At 36.4% G+C, this 18,942-nt stretch overlaps 2 protein-coding genes across 3 annotated transcripts in view; one reads left to right on the forward strand and one right to left on the reverse strand.

Moving 5' to 3' along the window:
• The window catches only part of mcph1 (microcephalin 1), a 34,458-nt gene that overhangs the window by 13,275 nt on the left and 2,241 nt on the right, over positions 1-18,942 (forward strand). The window lies entirely within an intron of this gene.
• Positions 1,112-12,212, reverse strand: angpt2a (angiopoietin 2a). The gene is made up of 9 exons (XM_014981833.2): positions 11,699-12,212; positions 8,089-8,244; positions 7,126-7,247; positions 6,789-7,027; positions 5,961-6,088; positions 5,519-5,620; positions 4,685-4,851; positions 2,982-3,112; positions 1,112-1,393 (listed from the first exon to the last, which is right to left on the reverse strand). The coding sequence occupies exons 1-9, from the start codon at positions 11,954-11,956 to the stop codon at positions 1,221-1,223; spliced, it is 1,476 nt and encodes a 491-aa protein (XP_014837319.2). The 5' UTR covers positions 11,957-12,212; the 3' UTR covers positions 1,112-1,220.

The following is an 18,942-nucleotide window of genomic DNA, read 5'->3' on the forward strand; positions in this document are numbered from 1 at the left end:
TAGTTACTTTTGTTTGCTTTTTTATTGAACTGATATATAATCTTTATAACAACATGGTTTGTTTTATCTAGGACTCTGCATCATTTCAATAAAATATTATTAAACACAAGCTTTTTATTTAGAAATGTTTCCTCTCCCCCATTTTTAATATATCATGCATATTTGCAGGAAGTAGATATAGATGACATAAGGAAAAGGTTACATTTTATTCTACTTAAAAAAAAACCCCTGATCTCTGTGTTAATCATTTTCAGATGCTTGGTTATTGTTTGTTTATACAAAGGAACATTACACTGATTTTGATCCATTTAGATTTATTGTTTATGTTGCATTTGAGAAACCTAAGCAAACATTTTGCTAAGCAGTGTAGAAAATGTTCCTGTTGAAGCAGTAAAGAGATGTGGTCAGCTAAAGGAAACTTGAGTCCTGACTAGTTGATGGTATTCAGGGTAAGTAATAAAATGGCTTCTAAGGCATTTCTAATAAACCTGTAAAGCCAGTGTTAACAATTTAAGCTCCATCAAAACAAAAATAATTTTTCTAAAATACATTTCTAATGCAAAAACATAATCATCCTGCTTGTATTTTATGAGTTCCGGCAGAATATATTAAAATATATAATTTTTGAGTTTGCTTGCACAGTCATAATTAAGAAACTCAGATTCTAACACTCAGATTTCCTCTATATGTATAGTAGACATAAATATTATCCCTAACATGAACATATAAATTAAACATCAAATGTACATACATTCTGAACACAAAAACAATTTGTAGAAAAAAACATTCTCGTGGTTCTAACATTTAAATCATAAAAATATCTGGAATATATATATATATATATATATATATATATATATATATATATATATATATAACTTTGAGCCAGTTATTTATCTTGTACCATGGTCTATCTATACAATATCATCTGCTGGTATTCTGATCACAGTTGGGCAAATACTGAAATTGTTCTGAAGTATGTATCTGTGTGTCAAACTTTTACGATGGCATTTACAGAGTATAAATGCTGTGTCTAAGCTCTCAGGATTTTTAAATGTGCACAAACCCTAGACATCAAATTTGTAAAGACATAAATAAGGAGACATTTATGTATGAGGAGAAATTTATGAAGTACTTTGGCTTCCACTGGAACCTTTATTTTTGGTACTGGTGTTTTCTGGGCAGCATTTTTTGAAACGCTTCATTTAACGAACATGGGCTCAAAGCAAGGCTGAGAAGTCCGTCGGTCTGATCATCATGGTAGTCGACTTCAGTGAGTATCCTGATCCTTTCCAGTAGTACCATTTGATCCCATTGAAGCGGTTGGAGTTCTGGCCGTTCTGGTAATACATCCCATTCAAATTGGATGGACCGCAGGCATCAAACCACCAGCCTGGAACATCAGAACGCATTAATATTAATGTATGCAACTGAATTTGTGTTTTAATCTATGCTTTTTCTATCATCATTAGTGAGTACTTATGTGATTAAAGGAACAGTTTCGTAGTTTTCAACTTTTCATTTATCAAGAGGACTTTAGCAGTTAATATCTTACCTACAGTAAACAACTCCTCGGCTTCTTCATTTAGTATGGCAGAATTTGTTTTGAGACTCAGAAACCAATTAATCTGAATTTATACTAAGATGCCAAGAGATTCATCTCCTTCAGGTAAGATATTAACCTTTTTAGAAGTTGAGGATTTTTGCAGAAAAATGTTTGCAGAGGTTCACTTCATAAAACCGATCCCTCCAACCGATGAAGATGAAAAACAATTTGTGACCTTTGGAAGCAACGCCAGCCATATAGTATATTAAAAAATATTCAAGACTCGGAGCACTTTCATAAAACATAAACATATGCTAATTTATGCATGAAACAAAGTTATCATTTACATACCTATAAATAAAATCCAAGTAGCCTCCTTGTAACTTAGATACATGTTTACTTTGTACCCAGAAATAACAGAATGCTGTTTTTTTAAACAGTAATGAATGCAATTAAGTCAGAATCAGGCTGTCTTTAAAGAAGTGTTTAATCTCAGTCATTAGAAATAGTTCAGATTAAAAAGTTGTATTTTTTTCCACTTTTTCAAGTATTATGAGTGAACTTGAATGATAGCTCAGCCAGTGGTCTGGTTATATTAGGCTTGTGGGAGTTGATTATTATACACTTACTGATACTGATGAGGAGCATTCTGCATAATTATATCCTTATTAAATCCACCCTTGCAGTTTTCCTTCATTATCCAACTTTTATCAGACTATAATAATTACAGAATTTTTCCGTAGTTCATACTGATGAGGTTTGCTATGACATTTCTATTGACATTTTACAGAGAATATTCATATTTCCCTCCAGAACAACAAGTACATGTCTGTTTCTAATATTATTTGTTTTTGTATATAATTGGAGGTATTTCTACCCATTTCCCATACAAATTTGAGACATTCAACTTTTTGTGGATTTTTTTTCTATTCATTCAGTTTTGTACTCACAGATTACTTTTCCTTTTTTGTCCTTTTCTGACCCGGTCCCACCCAGTCATGGCTGTGTTTTTAATGTGCCTTTGAACCCTCATAGTAGAAAAGGAGATGAGGTTACGGTTTTTATCATTCTGAACTTCTCTTGGCAGTCCCGGTTTCAGATAAAGAAAAGTTGAGTCACTTTCAGGGGGATTGTGAAGGGCTTTTTAAGCTACCGGAGGAGAGAGGGAAAAGCTCTGTTCCCAGGCTGTTAATGTCAGCTATTGTCAATGTTGAATTCCCCAATGAGCAGATTGGTGATTAAGCCTGAGCTAATTGTGCTCTTTGACACAGCCATAAAAGGTACAGCGGCCTTTAAAATGTCCTTGAAGACTTTGGGGCTAGTGCCAGGATTTTTGTTCTGCGAGTGTAATTGTTTTCTTATCAACACATTTATATATCTTTTTGGTTGCAGAATTACCCAAGCACATACATTGTTTACAGAATGTATTTCTTACCTCCTGTTGTCAGTTGTGAGCACTTGCAAACACATTTGTCATTGTCTGCATCCTTTGTACTAAAATCACTTCCTGGCTGCCCAATGCTGCTTATTTTGCCTGCAGTTCCACTGTAGCCTTTAAGGTGTATCCTGTAGAAAGGAGAAGAAAAAATGGAGGAAGAGGAGGAGGAGGTCTGTGATTACCGTTCCTCAAAAGGCAATACTTAGTCCTTATAGTTTTTTTTTTTTTTTTTTCCCGATTTGGTATAAAGCATAAAAACTAAACTATTGTTATTAGATTTTATCATTTCTTTAATTACTTGTTCATTTAGTTTTCCTTGAGAATTTCATCAGCAATGTTTTGACGTTATGGAAATGTTTTTTTGTTTGCTGTCAAACTCCACAGAATAAATTGCTAAACAGGAATACTATCTGTTAATTTCATAGGAAGAAACCTTTTCCCAGCCTACATTTGGATATGAAGGTTTTGTTATTGCCAAATCTTCAGACTGAATGTCAAAAAAGGAGATTTTATGTGCTTCCTATTTTTCAAACACTGACCCGCTTTATTAGATTTTCTTTGGCCTGATGCCAGTACATCAGTGTGGAGAACTGCTTTTTTTTTTTAAATTACTATGGCATGTTTTGCCTATGAGGTGTAAAGGTAACTGGTCAGCATTTACAGTTTTATGCATTTACTTTAGAAGTTGATTCAATAAAATTGCATATGATCATTTGTGCAGAAATACTGATAGCTAGGGATAGCTAGCACATACCCCACCAGGGTATTAAAAATACCCTGGTGGGGTAGATCTGCTTACAAATTTAAAAATAACAATGAAATGTTTTCCTAAGATTTTGCAGCTCTAGTTCTAAAATGTTATTGTGTGTTTTTGATATTTTGATACGTAGAGTAAGTAAAAATATAGAACGAATACCCACTGAGTTTCCAGGTGACTCTTGTGGATCATAATTAACCTTCTTGCCGTTTTACTCTTTATAGAATACCTGAAGCTCTGTATATTGACAATTAGCTAAATATTTTGTCTCTCTGTACAGGCAATCAGCCTGCTGAAGAGTTTTTAACGTGCATCATCCGTCATCTGTAGTTTTTAATCAATGTTGCCTTAATAGGAATGATGGAGCTCCTTTCACTTCCACGCTGTTTTACTCAATCAGAAATAAGTCTAAAAGGAAGTTGTCAAGGGAAGTAAAAATTGTATTGCACTTCTTTTAGATTAGTTGGAGAAAACTCCAGTTTCTCTGACTCTTTTATTAGCATCTGATTAAAAAGTCTATATCTTTCGAAGCTGTCAAAACTTCCTTTTTCTTTTCTATGTTTTGTCTTCATACCATGAACCAGCCTGTAGTGCTGCAAAGAGTTCTTGATTTTAATGTTCAAGATGGTGCGCATTTAATTTGGTTGATCAAAATTACTTCTGTAATATTTTGACCTGTCTGAATGTTGACCAAAAAAAAGTAATTCAGAATAATTACAGAGTGAGCTTTTATGCTGAACATCAATCGCACTATTTGATGGTGAATTGTCTTTAGTATTGTGTTTTTATACTAATTATCTTCAGAGAATACACTTCAAAAGCACTGTTGTAAGACTATACACTGACTTCTTTTTCATGTTAAGCAGAATTTTGTGAGCTTTAATTATTTTTACTTCATCAAAATTGCATGTGTAAACAGTTTTGCTGAAGTGCCCCAACAAACCTGTAATTTTGTGCTTCGCCATCCAGAGAGAACTGATCGTACTGAGAGAAAGCAGAGTTTCCTTCCCAGTCGCTCAGCTGGACTCTTAATTTGTATGATTGTTGAATTGTCAGTCTGGAGACAAATTCATTTCCCAGCCAGTATTCACCTGACGGTTCTCCAAATCCCTGAAAAGTCACAAAGAAATGTAATTAAACCGCGTGAAACCCCTGATGGCGTTATTCACCTCTTTTCCTCTTTAGCAAAGCCAGCAGAGTACTACTGCCTTTTTTTTTTTTTTTTGCTATAAAACTGAAAGTCCCCCTCCCCCTTACTGATATATTTTATCAAAACAAAACAGACACTGATCTTCTCCACCAATACAACCTTTCAGTGTCGGGGGGGGAAATGAGCATGGTTTTGTAATGACTGTATTTAGGAGTTATGGATCTTTTCAGCATCTTGTTGGCTCATTTCTCTCCCATTTAGAGTCATCAGTGCTACACGCTACGCTTAAGGTTCATCCATACTCTTTGATGATGGCGTACCGTCAGCACAGTTTTAGACGTGCCGAATATGCCGTGGTTGAGTTGTCTCCTTTAATGATGGCAAATAGCTGACATTATTATGACTTCAAAATGCAGGGAGCCTGTGCTCAACTCCCATGCACATCTTGGTTGTTCTCTGAATAGAGTTCAGGAAACGCCTCAGACTGACTGTGCAGACTAAGCCAAGTTGGGGGAAATGGTCAATGACCCAGACTAATTCAGGCTGCTGGTATGTAGATCTGGAGTGAAAACTGTAACCTAGGTTATGTTTTTTCTGTGTAAAGAATTTCTTCTTGATTGCCTCTACCTTTTTGTACTCCTGCCACGTACGGTGAAAGTCAACACGGCCCTCGAAGCGTTTTTGTAGTACCGTCCAGCCGCCTCCTTCTGTCTCCATGTCACAGAAAGCCTTCAGACACAAAGAAAACAGAGCTGTGGTTGAAGGTTCATAAATGGCCCTGAAAGTTGGAACGTGATGCTTATTTTTAAAGTGATGGTGCCACCTAGTTTGTGTTCAATCAAGACGCTGTTCTGGGTAAAGAATTTAAAAGTTTTTAAGGAGATTATAGTTTTTGTTTAAGATTGCATATTATGAGAAGTCTGTGAACATTATCTACCCACCCTCAAGAATGTAGTTGGTCTGTGAATTTTTGGTAACATGTATACTGTTTTATTTATTTTTTTCTTTTTGGTTCTCATACACACGTCCACGCCAAATATATTTAGACAATGAACTCGGGACACTTTACCTTAAACTCTGTGGTGGTGTTGGGGATTGTGAGAGTGTAGACGCCACTTTTGATGTTTCCTGACTTATAGACAGCAGCACAGTCCATGTATGTGGTTGGAGTGTCTTGCATCATGGCAATTTTGGGTTCTGCAAAACACATATGCTGTTATTTTATCAGGACCTGTTTGAAGAGAATTTAGATGCAATATGTAGCTCGTGATCATATTAGTTTCAGATATGCATAATTTCATTAGTCTGTAAAATGAACGGAAGATGTTGTTTCCTAGTTCTAAATTTTGGTGAATAAATCAGTGTAATTTCTGTGAATGAAACACAATTTCTTCCCCAAAAAACAAACAAAACCAGCATATATTATGTTAAAGGAAAGATACTTTTTTAAGCTTTTCAAATATTTTATGTCTCTGTGTCAGGAAGGCAAATTGCCTACAAGAAAATAGCTACTTCCCCAAATCCAACTATATCTACAGCCACAAAAAAAGTTTTCAAAACAAGTGGAAATGAGAAACGAGACTAGATGAGGACTCAAGTTTATCTTTGCATGACATACGTTGAGGAGGATGCTAAGAGTAGTGAAGAAATATCCGAAAGTTACTGCTGGAAAATTTTATTTATTTTTTTTATTTTTTCAAAGAAATTAAAGACAATTTTGTTCAAAAGTTGTCCTCATATCTTTTCCTGGGGTGCTAATAAATATTGAAATTGCTCTACATTTACAGCACCTGAATAAGTAAATGTGTGCTATTGTGGGAGAGAAGTGAAAGATCCCTACTTGTTCTGATTCAAGCAGTACCCATTGCCTAAAGATCCACCTGATGTTACGGCTCACCTTGAACAGAGCCGGTAGATAATATCTGTATCAGGCTGTTCACTGTGTCCAATATCTCCTGCTGTTGATGGTGTAAAACAGAGTTGTTGGAGGAAACTTTGAGCAGCTGCTGCTCCAGTTCGCCGATGATGGCCGTCTGCCTCAGTATTAGCGACTCAAGCTGCTCCTTTTCTTCACGAAGTGTTTTTTGCTCCACTTGCCTCTGCCTCTCGATCTCTATCACCTTTTTCTCTAGAAGACTAAAGAGGGGATAAAAGGTGATATAAAGAGCCATTCTGGCTTCACTTAATCCAACAATTTGTTGGTAACAATTCAGCTTTTCATCGCATTTCCTTACCCGTTTTTATCGTTCAGTTTGCTGATTTCATTTGACTGGACAATGAGTTGTTTTTCCAAGTTGTTGGTCGACAGGGAATTTTCAAGAAGTTGGCGCTCAAGTCGAGTTGTGTGATGGATTACCTAGTGCCAAAGTAACAAGGCATACTTTAACAGCCTTTCATTTCAATTAAAAAATCAAAAATCAAAATAGACTTTAAGTAATTGAACTCAAAACATGTGGTGTTTCATTGTAAAGAAGCGCCGACGCTGTTGATAGACCGTGAACAACAAATTAGTAAATGCAATTGTGGTAACATTGATGACTAAAATCAGCAAATTTAGCTGGATTTTCCATTAGATGATCAAGTTGGAACACAAAGTCCTGTTTGCACCTCTACACAGATTGAACTAATAACCATTTGCAAAATGGAAAAGCTGCACAGGAAAGCACGGCTATACTGCAATACTCTAGACGTACCTAAACAAGGGCAAACCACTGAAACCCCACATATTTTCACACTCCAATGTATTGAACTAAACTCTGGGGTTGTTGACCTTGCCGCTAATTTCCCAGTTTGGAGGAACTGAACTCAGCAAAACGCAGGTTGTTTACATGGATCCTGGCTGTGTGTCTCCATTGGAGCTGTTGATGTCTTTGAACAGACGGATGTCTGATTGTGACAAACTGATAGACCCCTTCTCTGGGAATACGAGTGTGCTAATAACAGGAAATGCTGTACAGTTGGCTCACACAGGGTCATTGACGTGCAGCCACAATAATAAACCGACTTCGTCATGCCTGTTTTTCTCCATTGCTTATTTTTTAACCTGCCAAAGGTATATTATTCACCGCAGCGTGTCACAGAAAGCGCTTAAGTGGGATTTTGCTTGCACAGAACAGGAAGGGTGAACAATTGTATGTTGCTTTGCCTCCTGCATGTTATTTCCATGTGTTTGGAAATAACAGAAGGTCCAGGCTCACCTGCGCTTCCACAGTAGTGAGTTTCCTTGTTTGCTCAGCAGTTTGACTCAGCAGGTTCGCCCCAATTTCAATCATCGTAGCCGTGTGGTTGTGTACGGCAGCCTGTTGGAGCTGGAGCATGTCATGCTTCATGCTGTCCTGTATGTAGTTCTCCAACTGCAACACAGATTTAAAAAAAAAAGGTTAACCTGAGGCAGTTTGTAAGAGTTATTGATCTTTTCTTTCTCCGCATGACCTGCAGTTTTATTGTTCATTGATGTCAGGGTTCATGACAGGCCCTTCACGCTTGCTGTGTTTTAATATAAATTGAAGAAGAAAAGGCTCCACCTCTGTTGCTGGAGGAGAAATAAAAGTTAAATCAGGGACCCAATATGTCCTCCTTCATACTCTGTTTACCAGCATCACAGAACGGGGCATCTCGATGAATTAGAATATTATTGAAGAGTTATTGTATTACATTAACTTATGTGTCTAAACATAAGTTAATTACACTCAGACTGATGTTTTCAGGCCTTTGTTTCGGTTAATTGTGATGTTCCACAACATTTGAGATTGGAATTTTATATCAGATCAAGAAGAAAACATTTTAATACAGAACTGCAGGCTTAATGAAGAGTATTTCTCATACATCATTAAAGGTTATTTGTTAAAGATACTTTAAATCTGACAATCAAGCTTCAAATTCCCATTTACTAAGATGTACCTGTATATGCAGGGCTCAAGTAGTTCTGGTTAACTAAAGAAAATAAATCCACTTCTGTTTCTTCAGCTTAAAGTCATTTTGAATGTAAACTACTGAAAGTCCTGAAATAATTGGTTTAATAACAGGACTGCCCCTCCCCCACCTGTTTCTACACTTTTCCCTGACTTATAAGAAGAAATTATTTTGCCTGTTTGGAAATTCTTTTACAAAGGTTTGTAGATGAAGTCTTGCATGGTCAGGTGCTGGAGGGGGATCATAAGGAACACCTGAATTCAGTTATTTTATGAGTGAACCTTTGGCTGTACACCTTACTTTTGCAGCAGGAAGAATAATTGTTTTCACACTTTTGACTAAGGCAGCTTGTTTTAAACATTTTTGTCATTTAGAAAAAATGTATTTAGAAAAAAAAAACTAGTGAAACAAACCAACCCGGTTGATGATGAAGTCTTATATATTTTCTAATATTACTACAATTTCATATTTTCTTTCACTGAGCTTTAATTTAATTCAAATTCTATACCACAAAGCAATCAGAGTTGTGACGTAGCGACACACATTCCCATATTTGTTCTTATCTACCTTACAGAAAGGCTAGATTTAGACTGAAACTAATCATTAAGTTATTTCCTGCTGTGTGTTCCTGAGCAGCAATCAGGTCACACGACTCGTAAACAGGATGGAAGTGTTGAGTGAGGAGTTACATCCTTCATTACAGTCCAACTGGAAACCAGCGTCAGTAGGGCTCTCTCTTTGTCACCAACACCAAGATTGCATAAGTTTCCCTTCTCTTCCACTCTTCCGTTCAAAACACCGAAACATTTCTACTATTTGGAAAGAACTTCAGCTAAGATGTTCAGTTTACAATTTTGTTTGCCTTCCTTTTTCTTGTATCTGGTGTGTTTATGTTCTTGGGTGCACACAGATGTGTGGAGCGTTATTATTTCAACTGTGTGGCAGGATATCCGATTGACAGTTTGTGATCTAATCAGTTGTTTACTCCGAGTGCCTGAAAAGCGTCAGAGAGGAATGACGGAGTTCCTCAATCACGAGAAACGTCGACTTCTTTTGTCTTAGCTGTCATCTGCCGTTGGAGAATGAGCGCTCATTGGACAAATTAATAGACTGATTGGTGATGAGTTTAAATTAGCATTGGCACGCTGCTTTCCGTTGACCCTGAATTGTTTGAAGTTATTTATGCTTCTCTTTCATCTCGCCATGTCCAGAAAAAGGTTCACAACCTTGTTGAGCCACTTTACTTACAGTTAATTGAGCTTAATGCATCATCTATTTATTCAGCATTCGCTCCTCTTTGCTGTCTTATTGCTCCTCAGGGTCTTATGGGGCTGAAACAGTTTGTCATGTTTTTTGTGCAAAATAAAATTCTACATTTTAAAACTGGATTTTCACATTCCAAGCTATTCTCCACTGGAAACTTCATGTCTGCTGCAACATAGAAGAACAGAGTATTTTTATTTATAAGCTGTGTTAATAAGTGGAATTTATTATTATTATTATTATTATTATTTTGGAGGAGAAAGGATTTGGATTAAATAACATCTAATTTCTAATAGGTTGTCATTTTAAAACTATAGTTACTAGGACACATATTTTCTTGTATTCCTTATTTATTCTCTGTTTATGATTTTTTTTTTTTTTTTTTTTTACAGGTTAGCCTGTTTCATCAGTTTGTCATTCTGGAGTAAGGTTCAATGCTGGAAGTAATTAGGAGTGAATTTATTAGTCACGTTGATTCCTAGGCCACTTTTTTTTTCAATGCACAATGAAATATGACAAAATATTACCAGTGCATTGTCATTTCTTATTGTGTGGAATAAAATTAATTTGTGATTTATCATAATGATAAGCTCTAATTGATTGTTTGCAAACCTTAGAAACTATCACTATAGTTATGTTTTTTTCTCAGTCTTTTTATTACTATTAGTTTATTTAAATAAATTTTGCTATTATTAATTAGTATATTTCAACATGATTTAATGCAAACATTAGGTTTGCATTAAACCTAATGTTTAATGCAAACATTAAACATTAATGTTTAATGTTTGTTTGCATTAAACCTAATGTTTAATGCAAACATTAAACATTAATGTTTAATGTAAACATTAAACATTAATGTTTTGTTATACTGACAGTTGGCACTAAATATTGAGATAAAATTTAAGTTCATAACGCTTTCTTACCAGGAGAAATATACAGACTCCTTTACCTGCACAATTGGAAAAATGTCTAAAGTAGTCTGATACTCATACAGATAAGTTTTTATAGACACATTATCAGCCCAAAGCAGTCTTCTGAGAAATGGTGTGCTTGGAAATATGCCCCCTGTAAGTGCATAAGAGGTGCTGTTAGAGCTTGCTTTGACATGTGAGGCAACACTTGAGTTTGTATGAGTGAATTTCGCTGTCTGATGGTTCTCATGCGGTCGACCAAAACGTCTTTTACATGAGATTGATTTGATCTATTTGGCTCATTTTCTTTCTTGTCTTTAATCTCATGATGAGAAAGTGAGATTAAAGTGACTTCGAGAAGAAAAACTTTCTTTATCGTTACAAAAAAAATCTTTAGTAGACAGAGACAGAAATGCATCCTGCACCTGTGTTGAATCTTTGTCACTCAACCTTATATATTCGTATGACTTTGCATGGCAAAATCAATACACAATTAGTAACAGCTTTTTAGGCTTTCATTAAATGTTTTTCACTTTGAGACACATGGACTATGGACTGACATTGATGTTTCCACTTTACAGTTTTTCTACACATTTCTCTCAAAAAGCTTTGATGTTTCTTGATTAACTGAAATTTTATATTTTTTTCCTAGAAATGTCTAAATAAATGATATAAAAGCTGTAATTGGTAGAGAGATATTATAATGCAAGACAAAGTTTACCTTAAGCAGCCACTGTGTGTTGTTCTCCATGCCCATCTCCAGTTGTTCCAGTCTCTGAACCGACTCGTCGTCCATTGGTCCATCCTTTTGATCAGGATAGTTGTAGGTGCTTTGGCAGTTCTCTTGCTCAGGCAGCAGAAAAGTGTAGCTACACGGGCCGTTTTGGATCTGATACTGTCTCTTGCCAACAGCACCATACTGTGTTCCCAAACCAAGGCAGAAACTTAAAATGAGCAAATCCACATTAAACATCTTCATTACTCTTTGCTAAAAAGATTGAAGAAATTGATTTTTGGTTAGTTTTTCTTTCTTTTTTTTTTCTTTTTTTAGTCTTCTCTCATTAGAGGTCTTTCCCAAGCTGCATCCAAGTGTAAACAGCTCTCTGAAGTTTCTGCAGGCTCCTTTTAAAAACCTCTTTGGTAGGTGGAGAGAAAGCAATCAGGAATTTGAGGTAGCGTGTCTTTACCTCAGTGGTGCCGGACTGCATGTGCTCGCCTTTCATCAGTCCCCCGACCACTTGCTAAAGTGGTCTAAACACTAACTGTGAGTTTAAACCACTCCCCCCTTTACTGTGACCAGTCACTGTGAAAAGATGTGAAGTGGAGATTCCTTTCAGTACTCGCTAAACACACAGAAGCAGATGCACAGACTACACATCCTCCGCTATATCCTCTGCAGATCACACGTGTTGTTTTCAGGATGCCGCCATGCACATTCAGCGCAGTCTTTGAAGCTAACAGTGTCTTCCCATTCATTGAAAATTGCTTCCCGGCTTACAACACGCATACCAGACGCTTGAACGGGAGATTCAACGGAAGGCTTTTGTTTCCTCTTATTTCTTCCTTTGTCCTTTTAAGAAGTTGCATTCATTTTATCATAAGCGTCCAGTCTTGGCTAGTTTAAATATGAATGTGAGCAACCAAAACTGACCACAGTTCTTCACAGTCAAGCTAAAATCATGCAATGTCTATGAGCTAGAATGTGCATCTTCTAAACTGTCGTACATAAACAGATTAAAAGGATTAAATAAAAAATACAGTATGGTTTAAACAATCATTTAGGCTTCGATCGTTCAACTTTAGGCAAGCTCTTATGTCACTCCAGTGATGTTGCCAGTGGGTTTTTAGATTTTTACTATAAAGAAGATTTTTACTACTAAAGAAGAAGAGCAATCCTCTAACTTAACGTCTCTGCTCTGGACTGGCTTAATTATTGTGGACAGGACCATGTTTAGTCAGTATGACTAAACGAGTCCAGAGCAGAGCTTTTAATGAAACAGCTGTTTGCGTTTTTATTTGACACCGAGAATAGTCTTCAAAATTGACACTCTGTACCTTAAAGAATTGTAAGGCAGAATAAACACTCCCAGGTTTGGCAAGTCTGTTTCAAAGATTGTGAAAATGATCTGGCCTGAGTTTGACCAAATGCCAAAAAAAGAGAGAGAAAAAATAAGCCTTTACCTCTCTGCCAAATCAGAAACCAACTTGAGTCTCGTGTCTTTTTATGATTTGTGATACATGTGAATAATAAAACCCAACTAGGTTCTGTCAAATGTAAAAATTGAATATGTAGCAACTTGTGTAATGCGTTTTAGTTGCTGCTGCTGCTGCTGCAACCTGAAGTAATCATTTGGTGAATTCTGACAAAAATGTAATTTGCTACATCTTTGTGAAAATGTAAGTGGTCTTCATATCATAGGAGAACAGTGCTGAGGAGACTATTTTAATATCTGAGAAAGTTGTTCCCTTTTCTCTTAGCATAGAAACAACTTGTTGGGAAGTTCCTAATATTAATTTGATGTTTGATGTTTTTTTCGAAAAGGTTTTACGCCAAAGTGGTCTTAGTTGTTTCAGACACGCTCCAAAACGATCTGTTCTGTAAATTAAATGCAGCATTATTACAAGACTGCTTCCCAGAAATATGTCGTGGTAGGTTACTTTACTACCTGTTGGAATGGTTATCATGAAAGATGCTTACGAATAGTCTTCTGCAACATTTTCTGCAGCCCAAAGATTTTTCAAGAAGAAAACAGCTTAATGCATAATTCCCTCTGTATTGTGTATGACGTATGCAAAATATTAGTTCACTTTAACCACCTTTCAGTGTCAACTACAGCATAAATCATTCTTTGACAGGAAAGCCTCGGACTGGCTCTCTGCAGAATTGTAGGAAGTGAGCTGATGTAACCCTGACTGTATGAGGGAAATGCAACATATTTAAGGGGCATTACTAAAGAGGAAGGACTTGTCGTCATTTTAAAAACACCGACTTTGTTCAGGTGCTCTGGCTGAGTCAGTGTCATGGGACGTTAATTTGCACCACTTTTTTGTGTCTCAGTTTGCTTTATGGTTTTTGACGGCACACGGGAGGCCGGGAACAGGAACAGTTATTCATTTTAACAGCATTACCTCAAGGGGCCATTCATTCACTGAATTTATCACTGGGCCACATCCTATGCATACCACATGCCAGACTGTTTCCTCATGCTGTGAGCACAGGGAACATCTGCTGAACTGTCAAGCAAACACTGCATTTCACTACATGGGGGATGTCGAGATCAATTCATCCTTGCATGGTCACAAGGCAGCGCAGGCTGTCTGCCTGCTGACTCGCTGTGCCCGGCAAGATTAATGTTACTGCAATATATGGCAGCAGACATATCGACTGGTCTGCTTTGGTAAGGATGTGGAGTTTTCATTGTGAAGAAGAGTAGGGCTGTTAATTTTAGGAGCCCACAGGAAATATTGATATGTTGCAGTAAAATTCGTTGAGATACCATTTCTATAACGGTTAACAGTCATGCAGTGAATGTGAGTTTTTATGAGTTCTTCAGCTCATTGTTTACCATCAGGAGTGAGTTTGCCTCTGGACCAGTTGTCATTTTGACCCCAGTTGTTTTTTCCATTTGTTACTTTTACTTCTTTCCAAAAACAAATGGCATGGCACATTTTGTACTCACCATGCATCAGTTCGTACCCGGCAGGGGGGTGGCATTTATACACTCTACTCACAGTGGTATTCTTGTTTTCAGTATTCTACTATGTCAGCAGTAAGGGAACAATAAAATATGACTGCCAGTAGATACTATTTACCAGCAGGAGACAATTAGGAACCTTCATCTCTTCACTTTTTTCATACAGTTTTACCTCTGTAATCCATGTGCTTCTTTGGCCTTTCAAATATAAAAAAATATATAACTTTTTTGGTGCCTGATAGACATTATTTTTTAGACATTTAATACTTTTTAAAAATATTTAACTGTTTCTTTCTGAAGAGATGAACGGATCAGGATTTCTTATCTTCGAAAGCTTTTAACTAGACACATTATTCATATTTTAACTGTACCAGAAGATATAGCCTTCACCAAATAGTTGCCATTAAAATACACAGTTTTGATTAAATAAAGCTTTTCTTGCCTCAAGCTGATGACATTACTAATTGTACTGCTAAGCTGAACTCCTGCTTTCCACAACAAGTTCTTCCTAGTCCCACGCCTTTAAATACATATTTACAATTTATACATGCATTTAGATTAATAAAATAACTCTGTTTGATTGGATTAAAATGCAGGAAAATACCATCTTTGTCATAGTGTGACTTACAAATAAGTGTCTTGAGAATTACATGCCTCGGAACAGGAAAATTATATCCTCTTCTTTATGGAACCCCATTTAAAAAACAGATCAAGTTTAGAAAAAGGACACAAAGAACCAGTAGCTTTTAACTTACTGCTGTGTCCACACTTCTGACAGCAAGACCATAAAATCTACATATCTGCATTCCTCAAAGCCTTGTGCAACCAGTTGAATCAAAATCTTTGTTGTAGGGCTGACATGGTTCTAAGGGGTTCTGCTTCATTTCACCTCCTTTAAATAATTTGAATGCATTCAGATTGTAACATTCACACAGCACAGGAAATTTACCTCTCTTCTCATTTTGGTTTGATATCAGATCATGGCATATTTTATAAGATGCCTAAAAGGGGACCAGAACCAAAATAAATGGAAATGGAGATTAATACAAATTTTAGACAGTACAAAATAGTTGAAATCTATTAAATATTAATTATTTTCATGAAAAATTGCCTCTAAAATTTATAAAAATAACAAATCATGTTAAAATATTACTATATCGTGGTGAAATTTCATACTTCCAGAATTATTTGAGGCACAATTGGAAGTAGGGAGAAGTGAAATGGAGGTATGAATTGATGAAAATGTTATATTATTTTCTGACCTACTTCCATTTTTTTATGTGGAGGCCACACACAAAATCTAAATACTCAAATCTCATAGCTATTTGAATTTAATAAGATCAGTCTTTTTAGCAAACATTCGATAATACACCGTATTTCCTATGATATGGTTCTGATCTGCAACAGATTGGAACTAAAACAACCAAGTATTCTACAGCAATCAATTACAACAAACTAAGAGTAGTTTGTAGAAAATTACTTTGACATTTTGGTTGTGTAAGCGAGTACCAAGAAAGTTGTGAAATGTTCCATGGTCAGTTTTAAATATTTCAGAGCAAATGACTCCTCTTTTTGTACCCAAAACTAAGAAGAAAAAGGCAAATAAATGATCTGCAGCTGTTTGAATCATTCATTACCATGAAAAATAATGCTCCATAAACCCATCTTTTCAGTAGCAAACAGGAAAAGGATACTTAAGGCCATTACTTGGTGAAAACAGGGAATCATTTAGCCACCATCAAAACAAAAAGCAGAGCTAAAAGGGAGTCAGTATTATTGCATGTGGTTTGGCTGAGAGTGATAAACATGCCACATGAATAATATTACATAATCATTTCCCTCGATGATTTCTCAACCTAAAAAGTTGCAAGGGTTTGCTAACGAGGTTATTGATAATTTGTAAAGCAACAATTTGAATGCTGTCTCTGCTACATTTGCTAGCCAAAATATTAAAAGGTTCAGTCTTTTTCATCTGTCCTAAACTGATTAAACTGTCATTTTGTGACAGCATAATCACACATTCTGCTTCTCCCACTTAGTTCTACCATGTCTAACTAATCAGTCTTGCTGTAATTAAATACACTCACCCAAAGTAGGGATCTGGGTAGCACACCCGCTGGGTTTGACGTGGGGCCACTATGAATATGGATTGTTTTGGTTTATCCCACGGTTACTTGGTCAGACGAGAATCTGTTGAGTCTTTTGGACTGATCAAAGCCTTGAGGTCTTTGTTGGTGTTTCTGTGGCTTGATTGGCCCCATTGTCCTGCTGTGGGGAGACCACCATCATCAGGGAGTGCCGTTGCCATGGGGGGTTGGTGATACGGGTCAAAGTGGCATGCACATGAATACAAACACCCAGGATTTTCCTTCCATCACTGCATTGCGATGCATTCACTTACTTTAAATGCCTTGACTGATTGCCGTATAATATTATATTAAATATGCCAGCACTACTGTTGGTTCTTTTTCATTATAATTAGGAACTTTAGCGCGTGACAAATGAAGTGGCGTTTTAACATTCAGCTGAATTTACAAGTGAATTTTTAATGCAACTGGAAGCCAGTTATAAAATGAAATTTATGTAAATCTAAACTGCCTCTGAATACAGCAAAGCAAGTAAATGTCACTGAGAGTTTGCTAAATTATTAGTGAACAGCGTTCAAGCTTTGATGGTCATTCAGAGAAAAAGAAGACAATGTTCCTGTAAAGGTTAAAGCCCTTTTTAATTTCAGGCCAGAGTCTTTGTTGGAAACATTATAAAACAATTGCTGTCTATTGAGTGTTGCCCTTTACTCATCATATACATACACAAGATATGTTTTTCCTCCGGTTTTAAGTGACATTTAATTGCACTCTCATTCTTTGTACCCTAAAACGCCTCGGTAACCCCTGATTTCTTGACACGAGGCAAAACTAACATCAGAACTCTGCAACTTTCTTTCCAGGTGTTTGACTTAGAATGGTGTAGATTGTCCCCTTCAGTTTGTTAACTCACCCTTGTTGAATATGGAGCAGGCCTTACTTAGAACTACGCTTGTCACTCAGCAAGTCTGAAAACAAACAGACCCTCAAAGAGCTCCTGTTTAGTCTGGCAGGACCCGGCTGAGCTGTCATTTAGGACAGGGTCGCAGAAATAGCTCAAGTGGATTAATTAGTGTTCAAAACTTACAACTTTCATAGATTTTAAAGAAATTAAGATTCATGATTTGCATACAAAGATTTATCTCTAATAGCTACGACTACGGTGTTGTGAGTTTTCATTAAGCAGTAAGTTTGCCTGTGGCATCATGGATGAAATGTTTTGCAGTGCTTGAGGGTTTCAAAGCTTGAAAAACCCTTTGGTGTAGCTCCAGCAGCCACCTTCAGGCCAGCGGGAGTACTGCAGCATTAAAATAGCTCAAAGGAGGCTGCCCTGTCTTAGAAATCTGCTTAAAGTCAGAGTGTTAAATTTATTCATATAAATTGCCGCTGAAGATTTGAAGTAAATTTATGTATTTGTAGCTGTACAAATATGTTTTACACCAATATAATGTAAGTGAACAGAAGACTATTGGTGTTCTAGTAACTCTTTCAAAAGTTGATGATGATCTTTAGTTAAAAGAACATATCATTTGGCCTTATTGAAAAAAGCAGGTGCCTGCCCGTTAAACACCATGACTTAACACTGAATAATAAAACCCTTTTGGAAATTTGAGTTCATTTTAAACCCTAATTACTCTGTGGCTTGTAGCATCAAAACATTGAACGAAAATGGTATCCGGAGGGGTTCTAATGTGAAGATCACTGTTGACCAGAAAACCCTTTTCAGATTAACCATATAATATCTTGATTATCCCCAGGACCTTTGGGACAATATTCTGTAGACCAGTGAGATGAGAAACAATGGCTTATGGCAGATGGGAATACTATTATCTTATGCATAAAAGTATGCATAAGATACTATTATCTTATGCATAAAATTATTAAAGAAAAACATCCTTACTCACATAAGCTAAGATTATCTTTGTCTGATAATAGGATTTGTTTGATGATCTGGTGATAAGTAAAAGCAGAAGAAATCTTCAGAGGCCAAGTACCTTTTCACAGCACTATTGCCCAGTCATGCTCATGAAATTAAAGATTAGTATCATCCGTTTCTGAAAGGGTAGAGTATTGAGTGGCGTGTGCTGTAAATTAGTTTTCTTATGACCCCAGCGATTCTGGATACAGTAGATTATTTTCTCTATGCTGTACTTCCCTTGGCAGCTTCATTCTGATTTTGTAGGGGT

The sequence above is a fragment of the Poecilia mexicana genome, unplaced genomic scaffold (assembly GCF_051168715.1).
Source record: "Poecilia mexicana isolate PSO_F unplaced genomic scaffold, ASM5116871v1 scaffold_15, whole genome shotgun sequence".
Classification (NCBI taxonomy): Eukaryota; Metazoa; Chordata; class Actinopteri; order Cyprinodontiformes; family Poeciliidae; genus Poecilia; species Poecilia mexicana.

Bases quoted from the DNA above. Each gene is read 5' to 3' on its own strand.
- angpt2a (XM_014981833.2), bottom strand. From the start codon at position 11,956: ATGAAGATGTTTAATGTGGATTTGCTCATTTTAAGTTTCTGCCTTGGT. The intron at 5,621-5,960 runs GTAAAGTGTCCC...TTGTGTCTGAAG, and splicing joins ACACCACCACAGAGTTTAAG to GCTTTCTGTGACATGGAGAC. The intron at 4,852-5,518 runs GTAGAGGCAATC...GTGACTTTTCAG, and splicing joins CGTGGCAGGAGTACAAAAAG to GGATTTGGAGAACCGTCAGG.